Below are 20642 nucleotides of genomic sequence, written 5' to 3' on the forward strand. Positions count from 1 at the left end.
TTTTTTTTTCAAGCACATGATTAGAGCCATAGGCTGCTCTGATTGGCTTCAAAAAGGTTGGGCCCGGGGCACAATGCTCTGCCCACCCACCCACTTGTGACATTATCTGCCGTATTCAATCAGGACAGGAAGTGGGTGTCAAGTCTCTGGTGTGAGGCCGGATTGCTGAGAGGGCGCCCCTTGCGGCTAAGTGCACCGCACCCCTGGGGATGAGACAGGGAGTGCGGGGCCCAAAGGTGCATGGATTGCCGGTACTGCTGCTGACTGGGTAGGCAGAAGGTAGCTGGGGTGCGCTGGAAGAGCGGACTCAGTAGCCGTGCAAGGAAGGGTTCTGGTGTGGTACCATAGGTAAACCAAGAACGGAGTCTGGAGCCAGGCCAGGGGTCATACACAGGAATCAGTCCAAGGGAATTTACAGTAACAAGCCGGGTTATACACAGGAGCAGAAGATAATAGAGTATTCAGCCAAGCCAGGGTCAGATGCGAGGAGATGAGCAGAGTAGACATGTGCACAGCAAAAATTTTCGTTTATTTCTGTTTCGTTTCTGTTCGTTTATCGTGATTCGTAACGAGTCGTAATTTCGTAAGACGTTAGTTATCGTATTCGTACTCTTTAGTATTTTCGTAACACTCTTTTTTCCGTTTCCGTTTTTTTTTGTTAGTTTATTTTTCGTTGAATCGAGATTCGTATTTTCGTTATGTTTTGTATTCTGCTTCGTTCGTATTTTTTGAATGAATTTATTTGTTTATTCGTTTTTACGTTGGTATATTTTTCGTTTTTTTAGATTCGTATTTACATTATATTTACCATCGTGCCGCATTCGTATTTTCGTAAGAAATAGATCTTCGTTGTTTTATCATCATTCGTATTTTCGTGTCTTGTTTCATTCAATTGTAAAAACGTGCTTTAGTAGATCTTAGTGCATTCGTAATTCAGTTAAAATACATTTTACGTTGATTCAACACACTACTCATTGTAATTTTGTAAATCTAACTTGACTGCGATAGACTACTTGACGGTCTTACTGATACTGACTGATTATTACTTTCGTAAGATTGTTTTAGTAAATTTGTAATCGGGCCTTAATTCGTTATTTTACGCAATGTGTCAGAATTGCTCCGCTAACGCTGCTAATGTGTGTTGTAAATCATTCGTACTTTCGTAAGTACATCGCAGCAAATCTTAACCATTCGAAAATCTCATACTTTACTTTCGTTTTCGATGCGCGGCTTATAGCCTCCGCCCCTGGACTCCATTTTGAGACGGTGTATGAGTGCGTGGTTTGGCGAGGGAGGAACAGAGAGCAGGGCAGAGGTGGGCTTGTCGAATTTCGACTTGTTTTTGTGTGGTGGTTTCACTGGTTTGCTATCTTTTGGGCAATTAAAATCATGTATAGGAGTGAGAATGGACATGTGAGTGTTGAGACTGAGAGTGAGAATGTTGGTGTTAGTCAGTGTGTTGATGTGAGACTTGTTGGTGTGACTGAGAGTGAAGTGGAGGAGAGGTGTGGAGCAGATGAGATGAGTGTGGTGGAGGAGAGGCATGGAGGGGAGAAGAGGCATGGAGGGAAGAGGAGGCGTGGAGGGGAAGAGAGGAGTGGAGTGGAGGACAGGTGTGGAGGAGAGGAGAGGAGTAGAGTCGAGGAGAGGCATGGAGGGGAGAGTAGGCATGGAGGGAAGAGGAGGCATGGAGAGAAGAGGAGGCATGGAGAGAAGAGGAGGCATGGAGGGGAAGAGAGGAGTGGCGTGGAGGAGAGTAGTGGAGTGGAGGAGAGGAGCGTAGTGGAGGAAAGGCGTGGAGGAGAGAGGAGGCGTGAAAGGGAGGAGAGGAGGGTAGTAGAGGAAAGGCGTGGAGGAGAGAAGAGGCGTGAAAGGGAGGAGAGGAGGGTAGTGGAGGAAAGGCATGGAGGGGAGAGGAGGCGGGGAGGGGAGGATTGGTGTGGAGTGAAGCCGAGGCATGGAAGGGAATGTGGAGGTGTAGTGGAGCGGGAGCATGGCAAAGAAAGGAGACATGTGGCCCCTCCTATGTCAGATAGTGCGGACTCAGATGTGCAGCAGAACAAGCGAACCAAGAGACAGAAATCAAGGGGACCCATATATACCAAAGAGGAGAATGCTGCATTGGTTGCTGCAGTATCAAAAGAAAAAGTGACACTCTTCTGCCAATCCGTGCCAGCATCTGAGAAGTCAGCAGCCTGGGAACGAGTCCGGGACTCCGTGAATGCGGTCTCCAAGTTTCACAGGCCCACCAATGGCGTCAGACACAGGTAATTAATATTAAAATATTCTTTCACTCTTGTGTAAAAAATACACAGTTTTGTAGTCAATAACAAAAAAGTAACAGTTCAACGTAACCAAAAAATTTATTTGTCACAGCCACATGCTGAACAGTATACATATAACCATCACAATGTGAAAAGAAATGTGGTTTTCAAAAAACATTAATCTAAGTATTTGTTTTTTTATTAATGTAATTGTAATGTTTATGTACATTTGCAGGTTCTATGATTGTCGGGCAACGGTTACAAAGAAGATGCAGAGGCTTCGACTAGGACAAAACCGAGGAAAGCCTATCAAGTTGCGAGAGTGGGAGGCGGAGCTAAGAGATGTCCTTCTGGCAGAGGATGTCCCTGGATTCAGCAGCAGGGGTCAAAATCATAGAGCTGGTGGTGAGGAAAATTAAATATATCATTATAATTTATATATATTGCAGTTATAATATATTTGTAAAGCTATCTTATTGTTTATGATGACTACACATGTATGACTTTTATTTTTATTTTTTTACATTCATGTTTTCCAGATCAAGAAACATCATCCTTGGAAGGATCAGCTCCAACTCCAAGTACATCCTATCAACAACATTCTGGTGGTGAGTACCCAACACAAAGGATATCTAATGAACTGCTATTTACTACTTGGACCAAGTCACTGTGCCATGCAGACCGTCACAGTTGAGACAATTAGGTGCCGTTTCTGTCTCCCTGGCTACTCAGCTTTCACTATCACAGTCGAGAGCAGAAGGCTCGTTATGCACAGTGAGCCGAAAAAATAGCAATGCAAAATAGTGGGCAGCAATAGAGCAGCTGAAGAGAACTTTTTAAAATTAACCAGCAGGTGATTGGTTGGTTGCTATGCGGCCCTAACAAACAACATTATGCTGGATAACTTCAGCAACTTCTGCTCCACCCACTATAGTATTTATTGTGTCTACGGTTCTGTGTGCCCAAGCAAGGTAGCAAGGTCAGAGCTGTGGATGCTGAATTGTGACGGGGGCAGAGCTGCGGGGGGCTGTTAGGTGAAGGTGGGTCAAGTTGCAGGGTGGGACAGAGAACACAGCTGTTCACATGTGCTGTGAAGGTGGGTGAAATTTACCACTGTGAAGGGGGTTCAGATCAGAACATAATTGTGAAGGGGAAACTGTCATGTGAAGGTGGACTGAGGAAGCTGATGTAAGAAATGTGATTTTTAAATCAAAAGGTGGGTATAGTAGTAGTATGTATGCACCCTTCCAAATTCAAACTTGCCTGCTTTCATTTTGTGACTAGATTTTGAGGGATGCCGAGAAAGGGGTGAGAGCTCCGCCAACAGCATAGTTTGAAAGGGAGTCCTTCTCTCATCGATCACAGGGGGGGAAGAGAGAGGAGAACACATCGATAACAGCTTTGATTTGACATTGCCGTGTTCCCCGCCGCTTGCTGCCACATACATCCCCTCCTCCGGGACTTTTATCCTGTCCAATCCCAGGACGGGCGATCTGTAAATTAAAGTTTCCTGGCCATGGGGCAGGGCTGTTTAGTAGCGGGAAAACATCAATTGAAATGAAAGCGTTTATCGCTCTTTACCTGCAGCACATGTAGGCTGCATGGTGGGCACAGGGTGCATTGGTGGGCACAGGCTACATAGGTGGGCACAGGCAGGCTTCATTGGTGGTTTTGGATAAAGTTGGTGTTAATATTTTTTTTTAATATTTTATTCTGCATAAAACAATTTTGTGTCATTTAATGAGATAATTTATGAGGGCGTGTTTAGGGGTTGAATTAGGGGTGGGGCAAGCTAAGGGTTGGGTGTGGCAACTAACTGTTGGCTAGTAACCCTTGAGGCCTGGCTAGTAGCTAATTTAGCCCTGGTACTATGTATATGGGGGTTGTAGTAAATGATATGTAGATACTTGATAGCATATTTTACATATATTTTGTTAATCTTAAAAATTGCCAGAAATGTAACATCTGTTTTAACACATCAGCAACTTCTGATTATATTTTACATTTCCTCAGTCCATTTTTGGTTGAATATTTGATTTCATAGTAGAAAATATTGTAGTTATACGACATATCTCAGGCAAAAATTGTAAATACAGCTGTTGACTTTTTCATGAACATTACCTTGACTCTTCACTCTTTCTTCCGTCTTTAACAGAAAGCTGCATTCAAGACCCTCCAGCATCGGCTTCTGGCAGGACCATTGCTCCTCCTCAGGGTAAGTGCATGATCTGGGAAGAAACAGGACACAGCACTAACTCCATTATCATCATCATCATGTACCCTATTTACACATAGGCATTTTCATGTAATACACCTAAAAGTTCAATTTAAAAATTCGTACAAAAATGACACCTCATACCTTTAGAACGTGACTGTGAAAGGGACACTGTGATTTGAAGGGGGATTGATATATCAAGGAGGACTGCGCAAACTGTGGAAATAAATGAGAGTGGCTGTGATGTCAGAGATTCATTCCTATCACAAAGATTTTTTGCTGAACTCCACCGTGTTGAAATTTTTTTTCTGCCTTTGGTTCTTTTAATGATTTTGAATTTAGTAGCCCTTATTGAAAGGTGTTCAACAGCTCTTTTGCGCTTTTTTTTTAAACTACCGTTAAGCCTATAATATCTATACATAATATCTCTATAACCTGTATGGTTTAGAAGATATTCGCCCTGCAAACCTAGCACGGCACACTAAATTACTTACAAGGTTATTAGCTCATAATGAGCTAGTATGCTGTGCATACTAGCTCATTATGCATTTGCTTTACAGGTATTTTTTTTATCTTTTAGTGGGTATAAAAGCGCTACAAAGGTTTTTGCAGTAGGATATCAAAAGTACTACGATAATAAATTTAGAATACATATGCCCTTTTTACCTGCAACCTACTGGGACCCTTTAAGAACTTTATCTTCAACATTATCTTCACTCTTTCTTCCGTCTTTAACAGAAAGCTTTTCAGGAGTTAAATGTGCGTGTCATATGCTGATAAATATGTTATCTAATAAAGAAAAAAGATTTTCTGTTTAAGGCATTTTCTGTTTCTGCAATTTTTATATTGTATTTATTTACTTCTATAAAGGTTATTTTATTAAATAACCTTTTAAATTTTTTTAACTTTAGGATATAAATGCAATGTGTAGATTTACCTAAATAAGTTTAAATTGATTTTTTGTTTTCTCTCAATCATTAATACAACTTATCCCCCCTCCCCAACTCAATCTTTCATTTGCTCCATTATTCATTATTACTACTACATAAAAGTCTAATCTGAATAAATTCATTACTATGAACGCTTTCATCATTCATCAAACTTTGCCTATCTTATCTATTTCAGATCAGCAATACCACCCTGAGAGGAGAGTACAGTGCAGCCCGCACTCTCCTGTTCTTCTTTTGGAGAGGCTGGAGATTCAGCCAGAGATTACCCCTATCATTCCCCAGACTCCTGATTTCTCCCCCGGCCCAGAGGAGGAGCACAGAGGACAAGGTTCATTCATTCAGCCACCCCATGCCCTGATGCCACCTACTGCTGTACCGCCTTTCCCAACTGTGCAGGAGATCATTCTGAGGGAGCTTATAGAATTAAGGTGTGACAACCGAAAACTACAACGAAAGGTCAAAAGGCTTACCCGGCTTACCCATCAGTTGAGCAGGCAGCAAACTGAGAGTTTTGAAATAATTTTGGCCCGGGCAAGCCAACAACACAATTAGGCATTGGACCGAGTATATTTTGTTTACTTGAAGATATTTCCAGACACATTGCTCCAATGCCTGGGAGCTACGATGAACATATAACCAACAAAGACGTTTTGAAAAATGAAGGCTAGACCTTCCTCTGCCCATCTCATCGCAAATTATTATGCAGAATCGATCTTTTTACTGTTCCTTGATTTTGGTAGAAACGTTTTCTTATGCTGCCAAGTTACACCTACCCAGCATGTGTGTTTGTAATTTCTATGAAAATATTTTTTTTTTTGTGAATATAAAACTATTTTTGGTCTAATATTATTATTATTATTATTATTTATTTATATACATCATCACATTATCTGCTAAATTATTATGTATTCATTTCCCACACACAATAGTATTTTATTCCGAACTTCAAACTCTAAGGGCCAGATTCACAGAGTAGATACGACGGCGTATCTGCTGATTCGCCGTTGTATCTGTTGTTCTATCTATGCTATAGATAGCCATAAGATCCGACAGCTGTAATTGTTTTACACTGTCGGATCTTAAGATGCAATACCGCGGCCGCCGCTGGGGGGGAGTTTGCGTCGTAAACCAGCGCCGGGTATGCAAATTAGGAGTTACGGCGATCGACGGCGGTTTTTCGCGTTCGCTACGTCGCCGCTAGTCTAGTTTCACGTCGCAAAGTTAGTCGTTTTTTTTTGGTGCCCTAACTTTAGTCAGCAAGCGTATTGCTGTCTAAAAGTATGGCCGTCGTTCCCGAGTTGAAATTTTAAAAATAACGTCGTTTGCGTAAGCCGTCCAGTAATACGGAATTACGCTACGCGCGTCGCCGTTCGAAAAAATGACGTCACGGCGCGCAATGCACGACGGGAGTTCGGAAACGGAGCATGCGCGGTAGGTCCGGCGCGGGAGCGCGCCTAATTTAAATGGCACACGCCCATTTAAATTGTCCCGCCTTGCGCCGGAGGCCGCCGGCGTAGGTTTGCATCGCAAGTGCAAGTACTTGCGATGAAAAATTGCGGCGGTTTAACGTATCTATGATACGTTACGCCGCCGCTCTTCTATGTGAATCTGGCCCACACAGTCTACCTTAAACTATTCATTTATATTTTAATGTTTCCCCACTGTTAGTGGACACTGGACAGTAAAACAACACAGGAAGCAGGGGGGGGGGGGGGGATACTAACAGCAGTGGGAGTGTGGATACTGGAATAAGATAGCCAGGGTGAAAAATTATAGACCGAGGGGCTAGGGAGGTAGCGGAGGACAATATAAGTAGACATTAGGGAAAAACATGGATCCCACTATCACATCTTGTAAAGACACGTGGAGGCATTTTGCAATTTTGTATCTTCAAATGGTATGCAGCAGAGCTGAGTTAGGCAGAGAATGTACCCGATCGGCAGGGATGGACTGGGACAAAAATTTGGCCCTGGACTTCATCCAGACTGGCCCACTTTGACAGGACAACTCCCGCACCCCCCCCCCCCGGCCACCCAAGCCCCCTCTCCCCCTTCACTAGCCCCTAGCCGTTCTACTTTATTAGAGTAGAACGGCTGGTACTGGTACTCTTATAGGCAGTACCACTGGGGAAGCTAGACATTATTTCACCCGGGGCAAAGAATCAGTTTGGTGCCCCCCCCCTTATGGGACAAGATTAGGCAGAAGTGAGAAACTCCCAGGCCATAGCTGTTAAATCAGCTGTCCGTCCCCTCCCCCATGCTCCTCTGTCGTCCCCCCTTGCTCCTCTGGTCCTCCCTCTGCTTCTTTGTTCCCCCCCAGGTGAGCGCTGTGGGTAGGGAGAGACAGAGGAGCTGAGGGGGGCGGCGGTCTGCTGTCACTGAAGCCGGCCCACTGAGCCATCGGTCCACCGGGAAACTCCCTGTAGTCCCAATGGCCAGTCCATCCCTGCCGATCGGTAAACTAATGAGAAAATATCTGCTTTCGCTGCAATGGAATTTTAATCACTATTCCAAAAGATAATACAGTTCCCAGTCTCCCTGTTCTTACCTTGCATGGAGCTGAGCAGCATTCAGATCCCTGGTGGTCAGAATGGAATCAAAATACCAGGGCCAAGATAGAGCATGAGTTTAGATTTGTAGCTCTGGGAAGTGTGGAGGTGATACACTGACAATGGCATAGAAGAAATTATTTCGATGTCAAAAAACCTAAAATAAGTAACACAACTGTATTCCATATATACATCAAAATAACATTTTTGCACATTATGCATTCCATGACACACACCAATATACTTGCTCACACCCACTTAAAATATACATATACACAGTGACACACACTGACCCATAAAGACGACACACACTTTAACTGACAGACACACTGGCCAATAAATGAAGTGCCTTGTAAACAAAGCCAGACTGACCCAGACACTTAATCACAGAAAAACACAGACATACTCACATTGACCCTTAAACACACAGACTAACCCCATACTCACTCACACACAATGACAAATAAATGTGATTTATTTAAAAAAAAAAGTCATACAAGTATATCATTATAACATCCTAAGTGGGGTTTACTCTTATGCCGCGTACACACCATCGCTTTCTGCGATGGAAAAATGCGACGCTTTATGTGCTTTAAAAAAACGTCATTTTTCAAACTTCAATTTGAACAACGACGTAGCATACACACCATCGCATTTTCACAACGCTCTAGCACAGCGCAGTTCCGTCAATCACGCACGACGTCACTATAAAGGGTCGTTTCCATGCGGAAGACGGCCTCTTTTGCTGATATCGTGTTGCTGCGTGTTAGTAAAAGTTTGGTGAGATACGATTCGTGATTTTCAGTGACTGTGCTTTAAATTTCGTTTTCTGTCGTACAGTTTGTCTATTTGTTGTCGGATCTGTGATACAGTGCTTGTACTAAGGACGTATTTGTTTAGGCATTACGTTTTGTGTGCACGGTGCTGTTTAGCAGGTCGTTCTTCAAAGGCCATTCTTTACTTCAGGGCGTAATTTTTAGTCTGATCTGATTTGACGACCGTTTTCAAGCCATGTTGCGGGTACGAACTCGTCGCCGAGATCGTGCTGTGCTTGTTGTTAGGATGTGTGCTGCATCCCAGCGACGGTCCATGAACAGGGTGAGGAGGAGGTTGTGGACCAAGAACTGGTTGCTACGCAGGGACCAGTTCTCTCATATGCCTCTGCTGCGGGAGATCCGAGAAAATAACCCTGATGATTTCAGGAATTTTCTTAGGATGTCTGACCCCGTATTTCAGCAGCTTTTGGCTTTGGTGTCGCCATATATCACCAGGCAGGACACCGTTATGCGGGAAGCCATCACTGCTGAGCAGAGGCTAGTTGCTACGTTGCGCTACCTTGCAACAGGGAGAAGTCTGCAGGACTTGAAGTTCTCGACGGGCATCTCCCCCCAGGCTCTGGGCCTCATAATCCCGGAGACCTGTTCGGCCATCATTCAGGTCCTTCAGGAGGACTATGTTAAGGTAAGTGGTGTTCTTTCAATGGTCAAACTATGTCCCAAAAAAAGTAATAAAAAAATGTTTCTAATATGCTCAGAATGCTCACTTTGTCTCTATGTATGCTGTTCTACACAATTTGTAAAGCCCTACATGTTTATTTAATTTAGCCAACCTGTCCATCATTCTATGTTGTGGCCAAACCCACCTAGCATAGTCCCTATATCCCCGTTTATTTGTGGCCTCCATTGTAGTGCTGCATTTTGTGTGTCCCTATATCCCCGTTTATTTGTGGCCTCCATTGTCCAAACCCCCCCCCTCGATTTTTCAACTACATACTAATAATTATTTTTCTGAGTTTGAATTTTTTTGGGGGGTTGTTTCTCATGTGAGAAACTCATCTTGAGCCCCACTCCCCCTAAATCTTTTTTTGCAACATCAGAGGGGGGTGATTAATATGCTTAAGTGTTCACATGTTATTTTTTAATACTAACCTTTTTTGTGGAATTGTTGGTGGGATCCCTTGTAATTTTAGCTATATTCTGTTCAAAATCTTTGTTTTAATGTATTTTTTATTTTCTTTCTATCCAGTTCCCCACCACGCCACAGGAATGGCAGACTGTGGCAGCGGACTTCTCCCAGCGTTGGAACTTTCCGAACTGCGGAGGAGCCATTGATGGCAAGCACATCCGCATTGTGCCCCCACCCCATAGTGGATCCCATTTCTTCAATTACAAGGGGTTCCACAGCGTTGTTTTGATGGCGGTGGTCTCTGCAAATTACGAGTTCTTGTACGTGGATGTTGGGAAAAATGGCCGGATGTCGGACGGCGGTGTCTTTGTGGAGACGGAGTTCGCCCAACGGCTTCGGTTGGAGGACCTAGGATTGCCACCTGCGGAGGAGAACGAAGAGGGTCTGCCCTTCGTGTTTGTAGCAGATGAGGCTTTTGGTTTGGGTCCCCATCTCATGAGGCCATTTCCCGTACGCACCCTCACCCATGAGAGGAGGGTTTTTAATTATCGGCTGGCCAGAGCAAGACGTGTGGTAGAGAATGCCTTTGGAATCATGGCCAGCCGATTCAGATTGTTTTTAACAGCAATAAACATGGCGGAATACAAGTGGAATTACATCATCCTATCTTGTTGCATTTTGCACAATTTCTTGAAACGAAATTCACAAACTTACCTTACGGTATTGCCTGATGAGGCTGATGTTGTGGCTCCGGAGCCGGGACATCAGGCTAGCCATAGAGGCTTGGCCCCCCAAACCGCACGTGCAGTGCGTCAATCATATGTGGACTATTTTATGGGGAGGGGGGCCATTGAAATGCCTGATCTTGATTAAAGATTAAAATTTACTTTTTGTTTGATGAAACAGTGTTTATTTTTTTGATTTTAGTTATTTGTAAGTTTTGGGGGGTAATGTTTCTTTTTCCTAGGTTCTCATCCAGCCATGTGTTTGGTATGTCATAAATTCCCATGAGTGTTAAATCTTAATAACTCTACAAATATGCCTGAGTAATTGAATGAGTCTGCATTGATACCAATAACTACACACAAATTGTTTGGAGACCAAAATGTTATTTATTTCTTACTTTTTTCTTTTTGATTAGTACAACAAAAATTTTTTTTTTATATTTTTTTGGTCTTTTTTGATTATTACAAAATATCATTTTTTTATATTTTTTTGGTCTTTTTTGATTATTACAAAATATAATTTTTTTATATTTTTTTGGTCTTTTTTGATTAGTACAAAATATCATTTTTTTATATTTTTTTGGTCTTTTTTGATTAGTACAAAATATCATTTTTTTATATTTTTTTGGTCTTTTTTGATTATTACAAAATATCATTTTTTTATATTTTTTTGGTCTTTTTTGATTAGTACAAAATATCATTTTTTTTATTTTTTTGGTCTTTTTTGATTAGTACACCAATTTTTATATTTTTTTTTTTTTTTTTTTTTCAAATTCAAGGCAAAAAGAAAATACACAAACAATTAAACCCTCCCCAAAACATTAATAAAATTTTTAAGCTGCCGTTCCAGCGTCTTTGCTTTGTGGCGTATTTCACGGCAGGCCAGACGTATGTCCTCGACTTGGGCCCTGCAGGTGAGAACCTCGCCGATGAGGAGCTGGGCACTATACGTGTCCAGTCCCTGACCAGCCCGATTTCCTCCTGAAATGTGGAACCAAAACATGTGTTAAAAGATTGTATGCCTATATCTATATTCACAGAAAATGTGGTAGATGTTACTTTACCGGATGTTGAGGCAGGTTCCTCTTCCTCTACATCCCTCGGGGGTGTGGCTTGATTGGCTCGTGCCTCCTGCCTTTCTGCTTCATTGTGCCCTACAAGATTGAAGAAAGGGAAAACATGAGGTTCAACCATTACGAGCGGCATGAAATGACACCCAAAAATTAATACATGATAAACAAAAGGTCACTATTGTTGATTTTTAAACAATTATCAAGAAAATAGACCAGTATTTAATCCATTCACAAAGTAATGTCAAATCTGTTAACCCAAATTTTTTTTTTAGATATGTAAGCTAAACAAGTCTCCCCTGGATCTGCTCACCCCTGTGTGTGACCCAACATAGGTTGTGATTGTGACAAACAATTGTGCTACTGAGTACACATGTTCAATAAAAAAAGGAGTAGCAAACGCTCCTTTTTGTGAATCTCAAGGTATTTACGTTTCTTCTAAAATAAGCTGAAACACATTTCCATCTATTCCAGAATTGAATACACCTTTTTTTAAAGCCCCAAAAATGTCACAACTTTCATATTTGTGTCGACTAATTGGTCATAGGAGTCGTCGTTCATTCGCCCACAATTCATAAATTTACGATTTTTGTTCAGATACAGTGCTTCAACTCCCCTTTGCACATGCAAACTAGGCATGATGCCATTTCTCATTAATATGGTCTTGGATTATTGAAAGTCACCGAATGAACGACGACTGCATCATGCGTCCACATTCATAATATTCATTTTATGGTCAACCTGGCAAATAAAAAAATGGCACAAAGAACACACCAAAATAATTAAATACACATGGAAAAAACTTACTTCTTCTTCGAATCACCCTATTAATTCTGTAAAGTTGGTGGGGTTCCCTTTTTTTTAAATCCGACCACCTTTTGCGCAGGTGCTCTCTGCTCCTGGTTTTCCCAAACTTCCGCTGGAGCCTACGGATGACCTTCTCCATAATTTGGGCTTTTATTTTATTGGGATGCATGTAGGGGCCATGCTTGGCATCATAGTCCTCCCTCCTCAATATGGTGACCATCTCCACCATTTCTTGAAAACTCATATTGGAGGCTCTGCACCGGAATCTGCGGCGTGGTTGGGCCTGGCCTGCCTCCTGGCTTGAGCTAGAATACACCTCCATGTTGTCCATCTTTTCTCACTCACCAAACGACAGAGAAGGGGCGTGGAAAGGACGATACCGAACGTCAGGGGCGGGGTGTCGTGCGGAGCGTCACGCGTGCGTAGTGTAAAAGGGATGGGACGTGTTTGTAAACGGCGTGCATAGTCTGTGGAAGAAGGCGTAAATCACGATCTTTCCTAACGACGAGACGTAAGTTTTTTATTCCGACTTTATTATAGTGAATAGGGAATGAGTTTGTGGGCTAGTTAGGGGAAGTAAGCTAGTGCCTTTAATTACATTATGTTTTGGCTTCTGTTTCATGTGCAGAAAGAATGGATGCCTTCAAGGATGGGGAGTTCCTGACAGAATTCATCGAAAAATGGAAGGAACATCCAGTTCTGTGGCAAACCAAAAGCACAATAAATAAAAACAAAGATGCCAGGGAGAAAGCTAGACAGAGCATGCTTGTTTTTGTGAAAACAAGGGTCCCCAACGCCACAACAGCCACTGTGAAAAACAAAATCAATTCCATCAGGGGCACCTACAGGGCCCAACGGGTCCAAGTCCTGGCCTCAATGAGGTCTGGGGCTGCAGCTGACTCCATATACAAACCAACCCTGTGGTACTATAGTCAGCTGCAGTTCCTGGACGACCACATTGAGACCAGGACATCCATGTCTACCCTTCCCCCAAGAGGTAGCTCCCAGCTTCCCAGCAGCCAATCCTCCAGTGTTCCCTGCAGACAAGAGCAGGCAAGCTCGGAGGAAGAGGAAGAGTTCCTGGAGGACCCCAATTGTGAGCCATGGAGAATGGTATGTGTTTTTTGTCTGAATTTAGTTAGTATATGACAAGTATAGTAATAATGGTAAATGTATGTTACTATTGTTCTAAATTCTATGTGAATCTCGTAAGTTTAGGGATAGGATCAATAGTCAGTAGTGGGAAAACATGATGGTGTCAAAATGGGCAAATTAATAATGTTGATGAAGGAGTGGGTGGCATTTTCAGATAGGCCAGTAGGGGGGAGTAACGCAATACACCTGCAAGGGGTCCCAGATGGAAGACACCCTTTTTGAGTACTATCTAGTTGACACTAAATTGAATAAATTAATTTTTGGGGAAAAGGCCACTTATTTACTAAATTAGGCATGCAACAACCCACATAATTCCAGGGGGACCATGTCTGAAGGTGTTTAAGGGGCCACATAATTAAGGATGGCGACCCTGTGTGTAATATATATTGACATTCAATTTGCATCACTCATGATTGTAAAAATGTGTGTGATTAATGACAAACACTAATAACATATGTTCCTTTTTTTGATACACAGGCAGACCCAAGCCAGGAAGAGCCAGGGCCCACAGGGAGCCAGGAAGAGCCAGGGCCCACAGGGAGCCAGGAAGAGACAGGGCCCACAGGGAGCCAGGAGGAGCCAGGGCCAACTGCAAGGCAGGAGGTGGCAGAGCCCACTGGGAGCCAGGAGGTGGCAGGCCCCAGTGGGACCCAGGAGGCACGCCGGCGGGATACCATCTCCCGGATCCCTCCATTCCGCAATCCCAATAAACGGCTCAGGAGTATGCGACAAATGGAGGAGGAGACCCAGGGCCTGCTTCGCCAAGCTACTGCAGCCATCCGAGAGCCACCCAGTGAAGTTGAGGGGTTCGCAGCGCTCATTGCAGCCAAGATGTACAATCTGGAGCAGAGCCAGCGTGTGCGCTGCGAACTCCTCATCTTCCAAGCCATAACCATGGCATCCCTGGGGCAGCTCGATGACGACACCCACATTGTGCGGATTGCTCCTCCTGTCCTTGCTGCTCCTCCTGCTCCTGCTCCTGCTCCTGCTCCTGCACCTGCTCCTGCTCCTCCACCTCATGAGGCTGCTCTGGCTCCTGCCACCTCATCTCCTCCAGGAACCCAGCCCCCAAGGACTCGGGCTACCGGGAAGGCTGCAGGGAAGACTGCAGGGAAGGCTGCTGGGAAGAAAAGGGCGAAGAAATAATACGGTGCCCCTGATGGAATTTTAATGTGGACTCACAGGCTGTATTTGTGGCTTCGGGGACCCTTGTTTTCAGAAAAAATCAAGCATGCTCTAAAGTGCTGCCTACCTTGGCATCTTTGTTTTTATTATGTTGTGTTTTTGGGTTGCCACTTTTTTTTTTTTTAAATTTTGATGAAGACTAAAATAAATATATTTTTTTCTGCCAAATTTCAACATGTTTCTTTATTGTAGATTTGAGAGATCAGTATTGAGTGGGCAGACCCATTACAAAATAAATAATGCAAACATTAACAAGGTAAAAAAACATGCTTGTGGGTGAGTTAACTAAAAAATTAGGTTGTTGCAGACACTTCACACACTCCTAAATAAAAACAAAATAGAGATTACTAATCAAATTGGTGACAAAAAAAAAAAAAAGGTGGACCAATATATATATTTAAAATGTTTAAGATGGAAGATACAACTAAATAACAGAACACAAACATAAACATTATCAAACAAGAAAGAAACTAATTAAAAGCTTGTCATAACTATGTAACAAGATCAGCCGCAACAAACGTCCATTTCTGGGTAGCAGTTAAAAGCAGGGCTTAAAGAAGCGCTTTATTTTCTTGTCTATAAGCTGAAAAACACCTTAACGAATGTGCTGATTCCATTCTGAACAGTCGTTTTACATGAATGAGCGCTGCCGTCTCCTAACTTGCTTCTGAGCATGCGCGGGCTTAAATCGACGTTTTTACGTACACACGGTCAATGTTTAGAACACAGAAAACGACGTCGGCCAAAAACGACACATAAAATTGAAGCATGCTTCATTTTTTTTCTGTCGTTTTTTAGAAGACATAAAACGACGTTTTTGCCCACACACGGTCAATTAAATTGACGTTTTTGAAAATGACGTTTTTTTCCATCGCAGAAAGCGATGGTGTGTACGCGGCATTAGTCTTAATACTTACTATGAAGTGCTGAAAAAACCTCATGTGTTTTTCTATTTGCTTCCTCCTCATCCACATCCAGGTCCAATGTTAGGCATGCATGTGAGACATGACGTCAGTAAATTGCAACTGCAAAAAAAGAGAGAGGGATATAAATTAGAAGAAATAATTAATGGAATGATGGAAGGTGAGTAGGGGAAAATTGATAAGCCACTCACGTGTTTAAGGGTGCCACAGGCAACATACTTAACCAGGATTAAATCCATAGTGTGGTGAGATGTCTTCCAAACGTGAACTGTAATATTTCTTCTTTGAGGGCAGGTGGCAGCAGTCTGCACTGCAGCAAGAGCACAGTAGGAGGAGAGCCCCAGTGTTTGTGGGAGTATTGCGAGCCGTGGAATTGTGGAGTAGGTTTCTTTATGGAATGGTAGCTTTTTTTTTTTTGTGGCTTAATTTTAGAGCCAAGGAGTCAAAACATTACTCCAAAAACGAATGAAAAATAAACAAACTAACCCCAGCTTGGGTTGATAACATTCTTGCAAACGGTGGTAGTAGATATTGGATTTGTGAATGTAAACAAAAACTATTATTATTTATTAATTATTATTATTATTATTATTATTATTATTATTATTATTATTATTATTACCCTTATGCATAGATCTACTTCAATTCAAACTTTTGCAAGTTGTAAGATGTGATGGGAAATAATAAAATCAACAAAAACAAACATAGTGCATGTCAGGATTCAAAATAGATATATCAACAGAAATGAATAAATATATAGTACTTTTAGCTACCTGGAAGACTATATTAATGCTTACCTGTATGTAGGTGCTTGAAATACCTCCATTCATGGTTTAGGGGATAATTTAGAACGATCGTGCATTTTCTTAAGGTGGTCATGCCAGGACTGGCAGACCTGCGTGCATAGCATAGAAGCTGATTATGTAATACTCACCTGCGATCAAAGCCCCCGCTGCAGTGGCCGACACATCATCGGGCAGCAGCATGTAGGCCCGGAGTTACTTCCGGGTTTTGCGCTGTGATTGCCCAGAGACGCTAAACCTGCACGTTTAACAGCGGGATTACATGTCGCCAGCCGTTGTGTCGGCCACCGCAGCGAGGTTTTCGCCGATCAGTGGTATTACATAATGAGCTAGTATGCTATGCATACTAGCTCATTATGATATAGTATGCAGGTATTTGCCTTTGTCTTGCACGTATTTTATTTTTGTATTTTATTTAAAGTGGGCTTGCAACCACATTATTAAATATTTGTATTTCAAAAGCTAAAATCTCAAAGTTAGAGATTGAGAGCCTAACAAGCTAGGATCACCCTTACAGTATAAACTCTTTTTTCATGTTTACAACCTCTGAATTATTTGGGGGGGGGGCCTGGGGTCAGGAAATTATAAAAAAAAATAGTAAATAAAATGTTGAGGTAATCAATGTTGCCCACCCAACAAAAAATAAATCTTTGAATTATATAGACTGTGGCTGATCACAGCTTCTCATGCTTGCTGTATCTACATTGTGATTGATACTTTATCGTATATTGTATTCATGTAACATTACTTTTGGTACATACAGTATATCATGACATGCACTATATTTGGTTTTGTTGTATTTATTTTTTGGCATCGCCATCTATACTTGGAACAGGTAAATTATTAACAATATCTTTATCGATTTGATAAACATAAGAACTTAAGAAGTAGTATAATTAGAATTATTCTGTTGTAAAGCTTAGTTCTGGGTAGCCCAGCTTTGGAAGATTGACTTTCAGAAATGCCATCTGCTCCATCAGCTGTGGGGCCAGCTGGGACCTCTGTGGGCACAGAATATTTCCTGTGATAGAAAATACACGCTCACTTTGCACAGAGGTCGGGGGGCAAGAAAGTAGCTCTTGTGCCACCACAGAAAGAGCAGGCCAAATACCCCTTTTCTCATCCCAATACTCTAATGGATCTGTAGTGGAGGCCAAATGGGGTTCAGACAAGTATAATTTAACATGATCTGACACAATGCTTCTTTTCATGGTGGGCATTTTTGTGGGTCCAACTAAAGTATGTAATGCCAAACTCCAAACGTCAGGTCTTCTAGTGGAATGCTCAGCAGTGGTTGTACTAATAACAGTAGGTGATGGTGGCACAATGTCACTATCAGGCTCCTCCTGATCTTCTTCCTCTTCACCCTCTGCCGGCCTAAACAATTTTCGGTGACTGTCAAACACCCTCTGAATTAATAGATCCCTATAGGTGGTAAGGGAACTCTGAATTATTGCCATTTTTCCTTTAATGCGTGGATCGCACATAGAGGCAAGCATTAGCTCAGGGCATGCCTCTATGAGCTCGTTCATCCTTCTATTCAATTGTCCCCTCAGTCTCTTTATAATTGCAGCTACATCTTGAACTATGCCGCCAGGCAAGGGCTCGCTTTTGTTTAGAAAGCCATCCATCTTAGTGATAAGATAGATGTAGAGAGGGATTACTTGAGCCAGACTTGCATTCTCTAGGCTCAATTTTTCTGTTACATCTCGGAAGTGGCTAAGCACAGCCACCACCTGACTAATTATTTTCCACTCCTCCCTGCTTATTGGCCTTGCTACACCAATAACATGTTCATTTGACATGGCGTGTATTGGCTTTTGCTGTTCCATGATACGTTCGAGCATCTCCAAAGTGGAGTTCCAACGGGTGGCTACATCTACCTTCAAGCGGTGCTGTGGAACGCAAGCCTTACTCTGCTCAAGTCTGAGTATGTGACTGTCTTTCACACTACGATGAAAATGGGCTGCTATTTTTCTACAACTGTCTAAGATAGCAGACAATTTTGATGTTTCACTTTCATCGTCCAAAGCAGACTTCACAACGAGATGCAGGGCGTGTGCAGAGCAACGAATGCCAACAAATCTGCCATCTCGCACTGCCTTGAGCATGTTTGCTGCAGCATCAGTGACTATAAAGCCCATCTTTGCCCGTGTGCCTGACTCCTCCCCAAGCCACTGCGCCACCATTTTCTGAAGTGCACGTAAAATATTTACAGCAGTGTGCTGGTCGTCCATGACTGCAGCATGCAACAAGAATGTGCGTTGCCCATGCTCAGGAGGTTCTGCTGCCTTAGCACCTGTGCTTCTCATTCCTGCTTTTGGTTTGTTTGGTTGTGACTCCTTGGGCTGCCACCAGTGAGCCGTCAATGACAAAAAGGCATGTTGCCCACTGGGAGCGCTCCACAAGTCTGTAGTAAAATGGACAGACTGGCCAGCTGCTCTGCCCAGCTCCTCTTTCAGTAATCCAACACAGGAATTATATAAAGAGGGTACAATTTTCCTACTAAAGGTAGTACGGCAGGGGAGAACATAGTGAGGTGCAACCACCTTCATGAGGTTTTTAAATGTATGTCCTTCAACTATATTAAAGGGTGCTCCCCCAACTGCTATAAGTTCCCCTATCAGACGGGTGATTTTAAGGGACTGTTGACGAGACATACCCCTTGATTGGAAACTGGGAAATTGTTGCAGCGTGGGCTGCTGTAAAGGAATGGGGCGACATGTGTCAACTACACAAGAAGTCCCTTCATCTTCCTGCCCCTTGTTGAGCCTTTTGGGGTTAATGGCAGCAGTAGTGTTGCTGCTTCCTCTCTTTTTACTAGGTGGAGCTGCAACTCCACTTTCTTCTCTCAGCAGCACCGGTGTATGGTGTGCACGGAAATGGTAATTCATCCCGGCATTGGTTAAATGGGCTATGTCTCTCCCACGGCTCACTTCCCTGCCACATAATTTGCATTTCACCATGCGCCCGTCACCAACAGTAACAAAATGTTCCCATATTTTTGATCTGCGGTTCCCAGTGGCCGGTGAGGATTGTTTTACAATTGCCTCTGGCTGATGGGTATGTGCAGCTTCCGGGTCTTTGGAGGAATTTGGTGGGCTAACAATGGTGGCAGTTGCACTACTTGGATATGAAAGACATTTAGGCAAAACAACTAAGCCTGAAGGGGTTTGTAATGGTGCAGGCAATTTTTTTTTTGAAGGTGAGGAGTCGGGAAATAACAGAGGGGACTCAGGGGCAGAGGAGTAAGGACTCATAGATATAATATCCTCATGAATTTGGTTTACAAGTTGTGCATTATCCTCTATATTAAAATCTAAATCAATTCCTTCAAGGTCAAGGCCTTCAAGGGTCAGACTCTCAGGTAATTCTACTTTAGCAGCATCCTGTTCTGCCAGGTGCCTACTTGGATTAGGATTAGATAGTGAACTATGAGAATGAAAAAAGATGCTGCTATTATCTGTTTCCAATATATTGTGTGCTGTTTTTACATCTGGAGGCTGAGCAATTTGCTCCTCCTCAAGCTGTAAAATTTCAAGTTTTGGCTGCCTAAAATTATGGACACTAGCAACAACCTTTGCAGGAACTGCCCGTGACCGGCATGTCTTGTAAAAAACATCTGGGGTTACAGTTGGCCTATATTCAGAAGTTGTTGCTGTGTCACACTCAACTTTTTCCTCTGTTGCTTTCCTCATGGTGAGAATGTGAGAATAAGTGGGAAAAGTACAAAAATTTTTTATATTAGAAATATTATTATTGTGGTTTTTTTCAGAAAAAAATACAAATGATAATGTATTCTGAAAAATAAAGGTATTGAGGACGGAGTATGATTGTTGATTTATCAGGCCTTACACAATTGGTCAGGATTAAAATGCAACAAAGCTCTACTAATCAACTTCTACCACCACCATTTATATCTTAGTAGAGTACTGGCTGCTGCCTGGGCTGGCCTAGTACTAGACTATAATGGCACTGGTGGCTATGCTAAAGTAAAAAAAATATATAGGCAAGATAATAAAACACAGTCCTACACTGTCTCACAAAAGGGGAAAAAATAACTGCAGAAAATATGAGAAAAAATGAATAGTA

General features: G+C 42.6%; 1 protein-coding gene and 1 long non-coding RNA gene across 6 annotated transcripts; one reads left to right on the plus strand and one right to left on the minus strand.

The window, feature by feature from the left end:
* Positions 1-1880: 1880 nt before the first annotated feature.
* LOC120913279 lies at positions 1881-6273 on the plus strand. The gene is made up of 5 exons (XM_040323118.1): positions 1881-2267; positions 2500-2669; positions 2804-2872; positions 4420-4479; positions 5605-6273. Exons 1-5 carry the CDS (start codon positions 2026-2028, stop codon positions 5979-5981), a joined length of 918 nt encoding a protein of 305 aa, XP_040179052.1. The 5' UTR covers positions 1881-2025; the 3' UTR covers positions 5982-6273.
* LOC120913280 lies at positions 2339-16324 on the minus strand. 5 transcript variants are annotated; one of them, XR_005743493.1, is made up of 6 exons: positions 15939-16324; positions 15742-15849; positions 7977-8134; positions 5146-5268; positions 4386-4695; positions 2339-2663 (listed from the first exon to the last, which is right to left on the minus strand). It is a non-coding gene; the product is annotated as an uncharacterized LOC120913280 (long non-coding RNA). The 5 variants fall into 5 exon arrangements; XR_005743491.1 differs by having other exon boundaries at positions 4386-4492; positions 4624-4695; positions 15742-16324; XR_005743490.1 differs by having other exon boundaries at positions 15742-16324.
* Between the last annotated feature and the right edge of the window lie 4318 nt (positions 16325-20642).

This window comes from Rana temporaria, chromosome 9 (assembly GCF_905171775.1).
Source record: "Rana temporaria chromosome 9, aRanTem1.1, whole genome shotgun sequence".
Lineage (NCBI taxonomy): Eukaryota > Metazoa > Chordata > Amphibia > Anura > Ranidae > Rana > Rana temporaria.

Coding starts and splice junctions, on each gene's coding strand:
- LOC120913279 (XM_040323118.1), top strand. CDS start 2,026: ATGTCAGATAGTGCGGACTCAGATGTGCAGCAGAACAAGCGAACCAAG. Junction 2,268..2,499: donor ACCAATGGCGTCAGACACAG/GTAATTAATATT, acceptor GTACATTTGCAG/GTTCTATGATTGTCGGGCAA. Junction 2,873..4,419: donor CTATCAACAACATTCTGGTG/GTGAGTACCCAA, acceptor CGTCTTTAACAG/AAAGCTGCATTCAAGACCCT.